The sequence below is a fragment of the Heloderma suspectum genome, chromosome 1, assembly GCF_057233095.1.
Source record: "Heloderma suspectum isolate Gila_16-S chromosome 1, 16-S_ref, whole genome shotgun sequence".
Classification (NCBI taxonomy): Eukaryota; Metazoa; Chordata; class Lepidosauria; order Squamata; family Helodermatidae; genus Heloderma; species Heloderma suspectum.
In genome coordinates, this window is record NC_139458.1 from 291,700,234 (window position 1) to 291,714,943 (window position 14,710).

A 14,710-nucleotide genomic window follows, 5' to 3' on the forward strand; every position below is an offset into this window, starting at 1 on the left:
TAAGTAATGGAACAAACCAACATTTTTTCAAACTTAAGGGTCGCCTTTAATACCTGGATGAAAATCCTTTGCAGTCAATGACTGCCTGTCTGGAACCCATGGACATGACCAAATGCTGAGTTTCCTCCCTCGAGATGCTTTGCCAGGCCTTTACTGCAGCTGCCTTCAGCTGCTGCTTGTTTGTGGGACTTTTTGCCTTCAGTCTTGTCTTCAGTAAGTGAGAAGCATGCTCTATTGGGTTGAGATCAGGTGACTGACTTGGCCATTGAAGAACATCCTACTTCTTTGCCTGGAGAAACTCTTGGATAGCTTTTGCTATATGTTTTGGGTCATTATCCATCTGCAATATGAAGCAGCGTCCTATCAGTTTGGCAGCATTCGGCTGAATCTGAGCAGAAAGTATAGCCCTATACACTGCAGAATTCATCCTGCCGCTTTTATCAGCAGTCAGGTCACCAATAAACGCCAGTGACCCGGTTCCATTGGCAGCCATACATGCCCATGCCGTAACACTGCCTCCACCATGTTTGACACATGATGTGGTATGCTTTGGATCATGAGCTGTTCCTTTCCTTCTCCATACTTTTCTCTTCCCATCATTCCGGTACAAGTTAATCTTGGTTTCATCAGTCCAAAGAATCTTTTTCCAGAACTGGGCAGGCTCTTCTAGGAGTTTGCTGGCAAAGGCTAATCTGGCCTTTCTGTTCTTTAGCGTTACCAGTGGTTTGCACCTTGTCGTGAAGCCTCTGTATTTACATTCATAAAGCCGTCTCTTGACTGTAGATGTTGACAATGACATGCCTACTTCCTCAAGAGTGTTTTTGAGTTGGCTAGATGTTGTGAAAGGGTTCCTCTTCACCATGAGCAGAATTCTGTAGCCGGTCATCCACTTCAGTTGTCTTCTGTGGTCTTCCAGGCCTTTTGCTGTTGCTGAGCTTGCCAGTTAATTCCTTCTTTTTCAGGATGTTCCAAACTGTTGCATTGGCCACTCCCACTGTTTTTGCTATCTCTTTGATGGGTTTATTTTGTTTCCTCAACAAAATAATCATCAGTCTAATGATGGCCTCCTTCACTCTAGGGGTGAACGAAAGTCACTTACCTTTTCTCGCAGCTTTTTCGCGGTGGGGGGGAGCGCTTCGCTGCTCCCCCCGCGAAGTTCAGGCCGGGGGGGAGGCTTCCCGCCTCGCCCGGCCGAAATTCAGGCCGGGGAGGAGGCTTCTCGCCTCGCCCGGCCGCGAACACGAAAGTAAAAAAAAAAAAAGTCCCCTGATAGGCTACGTGACGATTCACGTAGCCTATCACGGCTAGATCTGGAAAGTCAGTCGTGATAGGCTATGTGAATCGTCACGTAGCCTATCATGGGTGACTTAAAAAAAAAAAAAAGCGCGTACGCGAATGGCGGCCCCCATAGGGAGCTGCCATTCGCGTTCCTTATTTAGTTGCTGTAGTCTACGTCAATGTTTACGTAGACTACGGCGAAAATAAGGGCAACGCAAATAGCGTTGCCCTTATTTTTGCCGTAGTCTATGTAAACATTGACGTAGACTACAGCGACCAAATAAGAAACACGAATGGCGGCTCCCTATGGGGGCCGCCATTATCCGTACACACTTTTTTTTTTTTTTAAGTCACCCGTGATAGGCTACGTGACGATTCACGTAGCCTATCACGGCTGACTTTGCAAATCTTGCCGTGATAGGCTACGTGAATCGTCACGTAGCCTATCAGGGGACTTTTTTTTTCTTTTCTTTCATTGCAATGGCGGGGGCGGCAGCCGGTCGAAAGACCGGCTGCCGCTCCCGCCCCGCTCGAACACCGGACGAACCGCCAGCCGGACCAGCCGCCGGGAGGGACATTCAGGGAAGGTAAGTCCCGTCCCGGGGGGGGGGCGGGGGGCGGGGGGGCGGAGGATTTCTCCCCGAAACTTGTTCGGGGGGCCGAACACATTGGCGCTCGGCCCCCCGAAGTTTCGGGGAGAAATTCTCCGCCATCCCTACTTCACTCGCACGGACACCTCTTTGGACCTCATGTTGGGAGTTCCAGTGAACAGCTACCAAATGCAAATGTAACACTCAGAACCACTTCCAGGCCTTTTATCTGGTTGATTGGTCATGGGGTTCCCATGAAACAGGCCACACCTGGCCATGCAGCTGCTTGTCAGCCATTCGTTCCATTACTTATGAGCCACCAACGATGGAGGTGTGTGCATGCCACTGGCTGTCCTTCCTGAATGGTTAGTGCCCCACTTTTGTCCAACCCCTTGAATTACAGCTGAAAGTCCTGACTTCGCTCCCATCTCGGTGTGTTTCCTTTCAACTGTGGTGGTGTATGGAGGCCAAGTGCCAAAACAGTTATCCTTGTTCCAATATTTCTGGCCCTGCCAATATTTCTCAGAAAAAAATAGATGAAAAAGTAGTTGGTACACTCATGTCTAGACTGTACCACTTTAGACAGCAGATGAGGACTGATGTAGTGGAATGCTCCTCCATAAATCTATAAATAAATAAAAATCACCAGTCACAGAAAACTAGCATATCAGGAAGAAGAATAGACTAGAACCTTTCTCCTTGATATATCATTCTTTATGTGTAGGAAATGATGAATAATTGCAGCGAGTATGTTTCTCACTCTTTGTGAAGAATTAGGCCCATAAACATCTTTAGGCAGCATTGTACTTAATTTCCGTCGTCTCTCTCAGCCCTTTAGACACAAGTATCAAGTGAGGTAGGGCTGGTCACAGGCCAATCCTCTTTGTGTACTCTCTCCATCTTCTACCAGCGGTGTGATGGAACTCTTCCATAGTTCATCTGCATGGCAGCACTGTAGTGGCTACAGCAGCTGTTCGCTCTAGCACTGGGGCTGCGGATGGGTCCTGGGTAATAGTTCTGTTGCAAGGGTAGCAGTAAATTGCATTCAAAAAGGGCACACAATTACACTACTCTTGGATGGTGAAGAGAATACAAACAATTCTACCAATAGAATAGGGAATATAACCGCTGTGGGGAGAAATACTTCGCGTGTTGGAAAGTTGTAAGAACATCAGAAAATAGTTACTATGAGCAAGAGAAAGATAAGACATGATAATAGGTCTATTGGGAATTTATTATCGTACCACAAATCCAGGCTTGCAGTAACAAGTGTAACCCAAGTCTGGTTCGTTCTGAGTGCAGATCCCATGTATACAGGGGTTAGATGCACATTCGTTGATATCCTCTTCACAGCTGAGGCCTTCCCAGCCTGTCAGAATGAAAAAGAAAGTGGATACCACATGGACCTTGGGTCTTGTAAAAACCACATTACAAGTCATTGCCTATGTACATTTAGATAGGAAAATAAAAAAATACTGGGAGATGTGAATGCAGTGAGCAGCTCCAGAAAGTCAATAAGGAGTAAACTACATGGTGATGTGCACTTGCATTTAACTTTTGCCCCAATGTTTTTTTGTTAAGTGAAAAGCTGCTGTGGGAGGGCAGTCCTGAATGGAAGATGGGTGAGGGCAGAAAGGAGAGGTTATGAGAGCCAGTGTGGTGTAGTGGCTAGTGTGTTGGACTGGGAGTCAGGAGATCCAGGTTCTAGTCCCCTCTCAGCCATGGAAGCTCACTGGGTGACTTTGGGCCAGTCTCAGACTCTCAGCCCAACCTACCTCACAGTGTTGTTGTTGTGAGGGTAAAATGGAGAGGAGGAGGATTACGTACATCACCTTGGGTTCCTTGCAAGAGGAAAAAAGGCAGGATATAAATGTGATGAATAAATAAAATAAATAATATTTAATCCTTTTCCCTCAGGGCCAGCCCTGGCATGTAGCAGGGTAAATGCAAGCATTATGTCTCAATGAGGCAGAAAGTGTTGGCCATAGTGGGGGTGGGCATTTGGGGTCTATTTCAGGCAGCAAAATGTCTTGGGCCAGTCTTTTCCACTCAAAATTGACCTCCCTACACTGCTTTTCTTCCCATGGGTCATCTTGCTGAGCTGATGGGAATTGAAGTTCAAAATATCTAGAGAGCACCAAGCAGGGAAAGGAAGGTTGTCCCATTGAAAGATGCGTCCATTTCAGAAGCAGTTTGCCAGATGGCATGGAGGGGTGTTCTGTCAAGAAGCCCAGAAGTTTTTTGGATGAGCAGAACTGGTAATGTGGTTATTTGGATGTTAGCCAAGCTAAAAAGCCAAGAAAGTGAAGGGACAGAGGAAATAAATTGTACAGGGAAGGCCTAAGCAAAGACATTAACATCTAAGCACATCTTTATTTATTTGTATTCATTTTCAGAAATACATTGGCTTGGATCCAGACTTAGGGGGTTTCTCCACAACAATGGAAGGAGATGGAAGGAAAAGCCAATTGTGGCTTGCCCAAATTTTTCAAGAAGCCAGCTTTGCTCCACGCAGGGCTCCATGAGCAAGTGTATCACACCAGTAAAAGTTGCTTCACAGAACATGCTTCCCGGTAGGGTGGGGGTTGGACTGAAAGTCATCTGACAGGCGGGGGCTGCTCAACCAATAAGAGAGTCTCCCCCACTCCAGGCTCTCCCTCCTTTCACCTTTGATAAAATCCCAGGAGGTTTCCTCCTGTGTTGCTACATAAATCCCTCTCCTACTCTGTCTCTCCCCATACCCCCAGCATAATTTACTTTGTTAAAGAACAATCACTAAAGGAACACAGTGTGCGCCTTCCCCTGAAACTGATGATGCTGGGAACAACCCCCTTCTCTCCCCCACCCCCACACGTTATTTACTCCCTTAAACAACCATCACTAAAATAACACAGTGTTCTTTCTGCCCTGATCAGCCGATGATGCGATCAATCAAAGCTTTGACATTAAGGCTCCTACATGCGTTATTTCAGTTCATGGGAATCTAGTAACTCTGGGAGTACACATTTTGGGGACAGGCCTCATTGATCACAATGGGAGTTACTTCTGAGTAGACACACATATGTTTCTACTGGGAAAGACAGAGGGAAAATGAAGGATGGGGAAACCAGCCCCCTTTCTATCCCGATGCTGTGCAGGATCCAGTGATCAAAGGTGGAAGTAGTTACTTCTGAATGGCAATAAACCAAACAACAGAGAATTGCAGCTTTGGGAAAGCACTTCACAGCCTTTAGGAAATTAGCGCTTTAGAATCTGCTATTTCAGTTGAAGGGGATCTCTGTAAATGCCAGTGTGCGCATTTAGGGGACAAGCCTCATTGACCACAGTGGGAGTTACTTATGAGTAGACACTAATTGGTTTGTGCAGGGATGGGGTTGACTGGGGTCATGGTGAAAGGCACATGGTGAAAGGCTAGCATACCCGAGGTAAAAGTTGGGGCACACAGCAACTATACCAGGGACAACCTGACTTAAGAAAAAGAATCGGATCTTAAACAGTCTCAAGCCGGTTATCAGCCACCCCTGATAAGCTCCGGGGTGGCTGCTGGATGGCCACAACACCATATATGTATCTCTAATGACTTCCAAATGCAGCCAGCTTGGAGTAAATCACTCATGGAGACACCTGTCAGCCATGCTTCGTGTATACCTATTGAAATCAATGGGACAAGCTTGTCAGGACTATAGGAAGTCTCACTGATTTCAGTGGGTATACTCTAAGCATGATGTAAATGTGGATCCAGCCACTGTATTTACTAATTACCATGACTATGATGATATGTCTGAGGACCAGATAGCTATCTCAGCTGATCCTGATCAATGTGGTCTTGCTACTTATCAAGTTCCAAGAAATGTCCTAATTCAAAATGCAAAGTATTTGTTCTACAGATTTATTTTACAGTAATGTTTTAATCATTCTGTCCAAAACATGGTAGAATTAACCACTTTAAAATGCTGATTAATACCACTGATTCTATCTTTGGACTCCAGACAATCTTTTAAGTGCATTCAGTTGCTTCTGTTGGAAAATGTCTTTCTGCTTTGATACTTCTTGATCAAGAGGTTATACCAGTTTGCACCTAAGAATCATTCTGGAAGCAAGAAAAAAGGAATCGCCTGATAAATTACTTTCTGTTTACAGAAAACATTAACTCCACAGCTTAATTTCCAGTATGTACCTTATCATCTTAGTACAGAAAAAGAACATTCTCTACAGTCGGAGTCCAAAATGCTTTAATTCAAAACGTTTTCCCAGTAGTTACCTTTCTGACATCTGCAGAAATATCCATTAATAAGATCTTCACAGGTTGAGCCATGTAGGCAAGGTGAAGAGCTGCACTCATTTATGTCTGTTTCACAAAAATGACCAGAGAACCCATCTGGGCACCTAAAGAAAAAAAAAAATCATTCCACAGTAATTTAGTATAGCATAGTATAACATAACATTATCCTGGAATAAATACTGATCCATATGGACATCACTGACATAATCAAACTTGGTTTGGTCTAGTGGTTTTTAGATGGCCACCACTGAATACTGTGCTTGTATCTTATTTACACTAGAGAGGCTAAACCTTGGCCCAGAAGCCATTTTTTCTGGGCAGCCACATTCCATTGAAGAAGACCCCCCCACACACACACACACACGCATGACTTCAATGTGTGACAATGACTTTCTAGATCCATTTCGGTCTGTTTAGAAACTGGCATTAAGATGGAAACTGTTTGGTGGCCTTAGTGGACTATTTTCATCTCGGGGCTGACAGCGAGAGTATGATCGTACAGGCTTTGTTTGACCTCTCAGCAGCTTTAGATATTGCTAGTCATGAAGTCCTTCTGTTGGGTTGTTGGGTATGGAATTCAGGGCACCCATGTTTTGGAACATACCCAGAAGATATATATTCATTGGTTTGATTTGATTTGTACCCCACCTTTCCACCAAGAAAACGAAGCTCAAGGTGGCTGTCATAAGTTTAAAAAAATATATTAAAAACTTGGTTAAAACAATAAGAAAACAAATATATTAAAACACAGTTAAAAACACCACAGTAGCAGAATAAAAACAAGACCCAACTCAACAGACCAGGTTACATTCCAAAGGCCTGTATTAATACAAACGTCTTTGCTTGCCGGTACAAGGACAACAGAGAGGGAACCAATCTGATCCTCCCTCGGCAGGGAGTTCCACAGCCTAGAAGCAGCCACCAAGAAGGCCCTCTCTCATGCCCCCAGCAACAAGCCTCTGAAGGCAGCAGTACCGAAAGAAGGGCCTCCCCTAAAGATTTTAAAACCCAGGCAGGCTCATATAGGAGAAGATAATGTTCAATGTTTATCAGAAGCCACTTGGATAATTTTTTGTCAGTTTGTAGTGAGATGTCATTGCTATCACTCTCTTTTTCAATGAATTCAGGTGCAACCACAGTAGCCTTATTTCTCACAAACTGGAGGTTTAAAAGACAAAGTCTAGTGTCCAGGATAAGAAGCGGCAACCTTACTTCCAAGTATGTTTGCTTAGGAATGATGTCAGATAAAATGGTGATTATAACAGCTGCATTGCTAATGACTTTAGCAATGCTGACGGCAAGGAAATGAAAATGTACATTTAGCTGTACATTTTACAATCAACAAGTACTACAGCAAAAATACTCTTACCACAGAAGAATATCACCAGTTCAAGAAGCTTAGTGATTTGGGGCAAAACTTCACATTACTTTAAAGACCTAGCTAGCAGCTATGCCTTTTTATTTTTTACTCTAAAGTAAGCATAGGGAACACAGTGTGGATTGGTACCCCAGCAGGGGGTAAGTGAGGCTTTAATCCTTTCCTCCACTGTGGTTCTGATCCAGATCATGCCCTGCCCCACAACTGCAATTTATATTGCAAGAAAGTGATCCATTTATTTCAATAATTCAGTTTTGGGCAATGTAAATTGCGGGCATGGGAAGTCTGATACAAACTGGAACCACAGCAAGCTTAAAGGCCCCTAAACTGCCCCCCCAATGCTCGGGTCTTATTAAAGATCAGGCCTCGTGGACTTACTTCAGAGTAGAGGAAGAGAAAAAGATGTAGGTGCTACCTACGTCCAAAGTAACATATCGTTTGGTCCTCGGTCCATACCAATGCATCAGTATCTTTGAAGAGAGTCCATAAAATAGCAAGTTTAAAAGGGAACACAGTGACCCAGTTTGCACAACATGCCGGGGCTCACCATGGGTTATTTGAGCTATGGTGACCCGCTGTATGCAATTTGAATGTGCAACCCCCAATTGGGGGTTGACGTTCATGCCAGCCCAGCCATTGGGTGTTATGTAAGGGTTAAATAACCATTGGATAACCCCAACAATTGGGGGTTGCATATTCAAAATGGCAGCTGGCATGTGCCATGGCTCATTGGGGGTTAAATAATCCATGATGGGCTGTCATGTCATGTGAACTGACCCAGGGAGAGTGATGTGGACAGATAAGTTTACCTGCTTATTTCCTAAGTTCTTTACGTACCGTAACACATTTCGATCTCCACTGACAACACAGGCCTAAAAGCTATAGCTCTCGAGTGACCATTATTAATTGTTTGTTCCCCAGATTAGGCTGAAAATGAAAACAACTGAAGCACTGCCCCAGCTTTAAGGCAGCTTCATTTGTTCGAATATATAGAGATTATCAACAAAATTTAAAGTGTCTTCTGGTTGAACAACTCCCTTCAGTCTTATATTGGGCCTGCAATTCTCCAAATGTCAAACTACCCTTCCCTTCCTCCAATTCTAATCCATATCTGGCTGTAACCCATTGTTCTTTGTCTCTATTTCTCACCTGTACCCTTTTCTCATCTCTTTTCATCTATCTGCTGACATTTCACAGCTTATGAATAATTTGTATAACTGCCAGGTTGAAGGCTACAATCTCAAAAAATGGCTTCCTGCAAGAGAGGCATTTGCTGGGATTATTCAAGAGGACTCATTAACAGCAATAATTGAACTTATCAAGACTCGTAGTGTAATGGTTACCTGTTTACTGGACTCATTCTGCCTAGCAGAATGGATGGCCTGAATGGATCGGTACATATTATTATTTTGTTCAGCATTTGTACTTCTCTGGATGCATGTTATTCCTCATGAGTAAAAAAACAGTTGGAACATTTCTCCCCCCAGTAATTAGGGGCCTGGAGAGAATAATCAATCAAAATGAAAGAAGTTGCTCCTGAGTTCCCATGAAAGAAGGTAGTCTAGCAAAAAGTTCTTTTGACATTCGTCCTGATTTCTCTCCCCCCCCCTCCGCTTTCAAATCTGCATTTTCTGTGCAGAATAAATCTTGTTAACTACTCCACTCTAACAGGCCAGTTCCGTCACTGCAAATTTATATTGGGGTGGCTATACATTATTAACAAGCTATGAAAAGTCACTGGCTAAATGTCATGGCAGTTGAGATATAGCAGCACCTTGGGATTCATATTGCAAACAGTTTAGTTTTAATCATCTTGGACCACGAGGTGCCTTGACATTTGAGGGACAACTTATTCCTTTTTAACTTCAACTGGAGTCAGACCTCTATTATCTCAGCCATAATTTTCAACCTCGGCAGTGATAGAATGTTTTTACCTCCTAAATTAAAAATGTGGAAAATTGATCTATCATGGACCTTATCGTTCGCTTAATCAATGCTCACATGCAGGCTCGAGGAATAAAGAGAGAGAGAGAGAGAGAGAGAGAGAGCAAGGTCAGCTGATAATTCTAAGATCCTCAGAATGATTTGAGCCACATTCAGTTCAATACGTGAACATCATTCCATGAATGCCACTGGTTGAATTGTGTTAAACAGAGAGAACTAATCTTGATTTTTTTGAGAAGGGGAAAAAATGGCAGACTTCATATTTCAGAGCATTTCTGTCCTACAAACAATTCCATTAGATCACCAAAGTATCAATTTATATTGCTAAATTAATGTACAACTAAACTAATCTACTAATTAAAAGCTTCTCTTTTTTTGCAATACAGAGGCAAGGCACAACTGGTAGAAATTCAACATGCCAGTCTGGCTATTCAAAGAGATAACATTAGTCATAGGCAAAAGAAAAGAAACAAGCACTTTTTGTTAGCAAAATAAAAGGGGGCATTGTTCTAGAATATAAAAGCATGGTAGATGTTTGAAATCCCAATTCCATCAAACATGCCTCTGACAAGCTGAAAGCTCTTTCATGCACTCCCAAGTTACAAAGAAGTGTTTCAGCTTTGGAATCTTCTTTCAATCCTTTTGATTTCTTTCAAACTTTGCCTACCTAATTTTTGCTACTATTTTTTTTTTATTCCCTTACTATTCTCTGTATCCTCCCACAGACTAATTGCCAACTTTCCTTTAATATATAAATCAAACAGTGAGCTCCATTATAAAGGAGCAGTCCTTTTATTAGGGTGTACAAAGTCTTCAATATCGCAACTAACATCAGAGACTCTCCTGCATCTCGAGCAAGGAATGTGAGTCCCTTGCCTATTACTCTGATGCCATGCCTTCCTTGTTCTTAGGCATATTGCAAGATGATTGCATTCATATATGCATTATATATAGCTTTAGTTTCTTCCTATTGTAATTCCATGGAGTGGATCAAAAAAGAGGGGAGAGGAAGGTCCCTCTGAATAGTAGCCAGCACATGACACAAGTTTCTGTGAATTTCATTCATAACATTTACTACTGCTGTTTGTTCCCAGTAGGGTAAGTATTTGCTCAAAATAGCTATCTTAATGTCAGTCCTAAAATCAGAATCATCTCAATGACATTGTCCTTTGGAGTGCAAGAAGTGGATGAAATATAATTCTCAAAGTACAACCCCGGAACATGGCCAAGGATTTGACACATTATGTAAGGTTGACATTTCAGAAAACGTAAAGCTTAGCCTGCTGCCAACCTCCACCTTGCCAGCCAAATGAACCAAGTGGAAGGATGCCTAGAGCTTGTCGACAATGTTACAAAAGATTCTGTGAAGTGGTTTCCTTAGGAGTAGTCCTTTTCCTTCCATTACTCCCACACCACACTTAATCCAGCTCCTATATTAATGTGTCAAGATTGACTGGAGCGTGTAGGTTCAGCACAGTTGTCAGAAGCAGAGCCTGTCCACACATGATTCAGTAGAATTAGGCGGAAGTAGCAGATCTCCCACCTGAAGCACTGAATGGTGCCATCCATTCTGGCAGAATGGAACTAGAATGGGTTGTGCCACTTCAGGCTTTAGATGAGGGAACTGACTGCTGGCTCCAGCTTTTGGGAGAAGGGAGGGGGTCAGTGTGGGTCACCCTCCCTCCATGGGCCAGCATCCTCCTCACAACCATTATTGCCAGCTGGTCATCATAACTGAGAAAATGACTGAGCAAAGTAAGGATGCAGCAGCTGGTCTTCCTCCTTGCTGCCATTGCCACTTTCTTGCACATCCCACCTGAGCCAAACGGTGGAGGAAGTAACAGGTGGCGATAGAGAGGAGGAGGAGCAGCGCCAGAAGGCCCACAACAGTTGCCTCCCCTTGCCAGGATTTGGGCCTTTCCCAAATTTTCAGTCACATAATTCCTCTCTCTCTCTCTCTCTCTCTCTCTCTCTCTCTCTCTCTTTCTTTCTTTTTTGGTCCCAGGGCATGGTCTGAAGGCACATGAGGCAGCCACCTTGCTGAAGCTAAGCAGGTCTGGGTCTGGTCAGTGCTTGGAGGGGAGACCACCTGGGAGCCACATGGAGCCACCTTGAGTTCCGTGATGGAAGGAAGGTGGGATATAAATGTAATAAATGATTTTTTAAAAAATATGTGCACATGGAAATGTGCATTTTTTTAAATATAAAGAATATGCATTTTCATGTTTTAGTCAATGGGGGAGAGTACACATGTTTGAAAATGCACACAGAAATGCCAACTTTTGCCCATTCAAAATGCATACCTTTTCAGTTCAAACAAGATGAAAAACACGTCAAAAACAAAAATGGGAGCTTTAAAGTGAATTTCAGAGAATTATGGTGACCTTGAAAATTGTGGGTTCTCCCATCTCTAGCTCACACTCTCTTCCTCCCTGCATTGAAGAGAAGAAGTCTGTGAACTAACCCTTGTGTCAAAAGCAGTCTATGCAACCACATCATCACTGTCGTCGTCATTATCTCAACTGCAGAAGTAACCCAAGCAGTTGCTTGAGATAACAGTGGGTGCATTGGATCTAGACTAAATGAGTCACAATATAGTCCCATTGAAATCAATGGGACCTAAGTTAATCATCATGACTAACTTCTCCAATTTAATTTGGTTGAATTTACAGTTATAACACAAACAAAAAAGAGAAAGCGAGAAACAACAAAAGAAAGAGGAGAGTGAAAACAAAAAGCACGTCCATTCACAATAACTATTCGCAACATCATTAATAAAAAGGAAAGTGGAAAAAATCAACACTTCTATTTCAAATACATTTGCTGTTAATATCAGCAGTCCATATATCTAAATAAGCATCAACATGAAATTGATGGCTATTAGATATATGATCAAAGTTAGCAAGAACAGTAAGATCCTTACACCATTGAATGATAGGTGGTGGGTATGTTTCGAAGCTTGTTTTATATGTCACTTTGCAACTGTAAGGGCTCCAAAAATCCCACTTTTCCTGTCCATCTGTTATCCCCACATCACAGGAATGTAATTTAAAAGCACATGAACTTCTGCAGGTATCACAGATGTTTGAAGAACAACATTTATATGAGCAATGACTTCTAACCAGAAAGAAGGCATCACAGGGGATGCCCACATCATATGCCTCAATGAGGCATTGTCCACATGGTATCACCAGCATCTAGCAGAAATAGCCAGCTTCTTCTTAACAAGCTGCTGTGGTGTCCAATATACACAAAACATCCATTTTGTTGTATCAACCTCAATTTTAAATCTACAGAAGCCACAGGAAAGCCAGGGCACCTTTCCACTGATTAGGCTGTATATAGCATTCTAATTCCCTATTCCATTCTTCTCGAACATTGTGAACATATACTTCATTACATTCTAAAAGACATTTATAAACAGCTGTTGTAGGCTTACATTTCTGTAAAGAACCAATTAATCCTAGGGATGGGCAGATTCCCTACTGTCTTTCCACGGGGGAATCCGCCCACAGGGGGAGATGATCCGTCCCTCCCCCCGGAATCCGTCCAGGCCAGCTCCGCTCCACGTCGATCCTGCAGAGCCAGCCGCCAGCTCCGCATCGCTGGCGAATGTCGATACGACTGGCAGCCATTGCCGTGCCATATCACTGTAAGTAAGTCTCCGGACGCAAATGGTGTAGTGGGCGCCATTTCCGGCTGTAAAGCTGGTAGATTAGCCTAAATGCAGTAGGGATGTACGAAAGTTCCGCCACGGATCTCAGGGAGGCCGAATGCCAGCGCATTCGGCCCCCCGAAATCGGTGGCGGAATGGCCCCCCGCCCCCCCGGGACGGGACTTACCTTAGGCGGATCTTCCTGGCGGCGGCGGCTACGGTGGCAGTTTGGCAGTGGCGGCGGCCAATCTTCTGACTGGCTGCCGCCGCCGCCATTTCCAGGTTAAAAAAACAAAAAACAAAAAAGATTTACATAGCGCATCACGGCTAGATTTTAAAAAAACACCGTGATAGGCTACGCAAATGTTTACGTAGCCTATCACAGCTGATTAAATAAAACACAAAAAAAACATGCGTACGCAAATGGCAGCGCCCATGGGTGCCGCCATTTCCATTCCTTACTTTGGCACGTCTTAGTCTACGTAAACATTTACGTAGACTAAGACGGCGAAAATAAGGGGAACGCAAATAGCGTAGCGTCTACGCTATTTGCGTTCCCTTTATTTTTGCCGTCTTAGTCTACGTAAACGTTTATGTAGACTAAGACGTGCCAAAATAAGGAACGCAAATGGCAGCGCCCATGGGCGCCGCCATTTGCGTTCGCACGTTTTTTTTTAATCAGCCGTGATAGGCTATGTAAACATTTACGTAGCCTATCACGGCTGACTGCAGGGACGCAAATGGCTGTGGCTACGGCCGCCGCCATTTGCGTCCCTGCTAGCCAGCGGCCGGATGTCCGGCTGCTGGCGGAGCCGGCTGGTGGCTCCGCAGAATCCCTGCGGAGCGGAGCTGGCCAGCCAGGATTCCAGGGGGGAGGAACGGAGCACCTCCCCCCTGGCCAGGATTCCGGGGGGAGGGACGGAACGCCTCCCCCCCAGCATCAGCATAATCCGTGGAAAGGTAAGTGATTTTCGTACATCCCTAAAATGCAGCCGTAAATGGATCAGTTAGGTTCTTCTAACTGATCTAAAGTATAAATTTGTCCACAAAAGAGACTGTGTCTCTATTTTCAAATCAGGATTTCTCCATGGAGTTAATTTAGTACGAGAAAAAGGGTCAAACTGCAACTGACAAGACATTATACACCATGGGCTTCTCCACACTGGACTTTTTATCCTACAGTGTTACCAGGGCTTCTGCTTCCAGAGTCTTTGTTGGATTACGGCCAGCTCCTTTACGTGGGTGGACATGTGGTTTGAATGAGAAAAGGCCTTCCTCAGCAAGTTCTATACGCTTCTATATGTTTAATTTTACAGCAACTAGATGGTGCAGTGATAATAGTGCTTTGCCATCATTACACACAGCCAATAGAATGGATTAACGTCCCTTGTCACTTTACTTCCAACCTTTCTGAAAGCAGGAAAAAAAGTGAGATGTCCTGAGGGTTGATGACATCATGTAAAGGACCCATAAACTTCTGTGAAAGGCTAATCACAAGCGTGCAATAAATTACACGTGTAGAAATGCTCCATGTCTCTCTAGCCACTGAAGTTGCAGGTGGAGCCATTCCTTTCTTTTTAATA

General features: G+C 43.8%; 1 protein-coding gene across 1 annotated transcript in view; it reads right to left on the reverse strand.

Annotated features, from left to right (window-relative positions):
* The window catches only part of LOC146359227 (protein eyes shut homolog), a 187,907-nt gene that overhangs the window by 12,146 nt on the left and 161,051 nt on the right, over positions 1-14,710 (reverse strand). Inside the window, exons 8-9 of the mRNA XM_084826873.1 lie at positions 6,130-6,254; positions 3,113-3,237 (exon numbers count right to left, since the gene is read on the reverse strand). Of these exons, the coding sequence (XP_084682999.1) occupies positions 3,113-3,237; positions 6,130-6,254 (250 nt within the window). The remainder of the gene's footprint in view (positions 1-3,112; positions 3,238-6,129; positions 6,255-14,710) is intronic.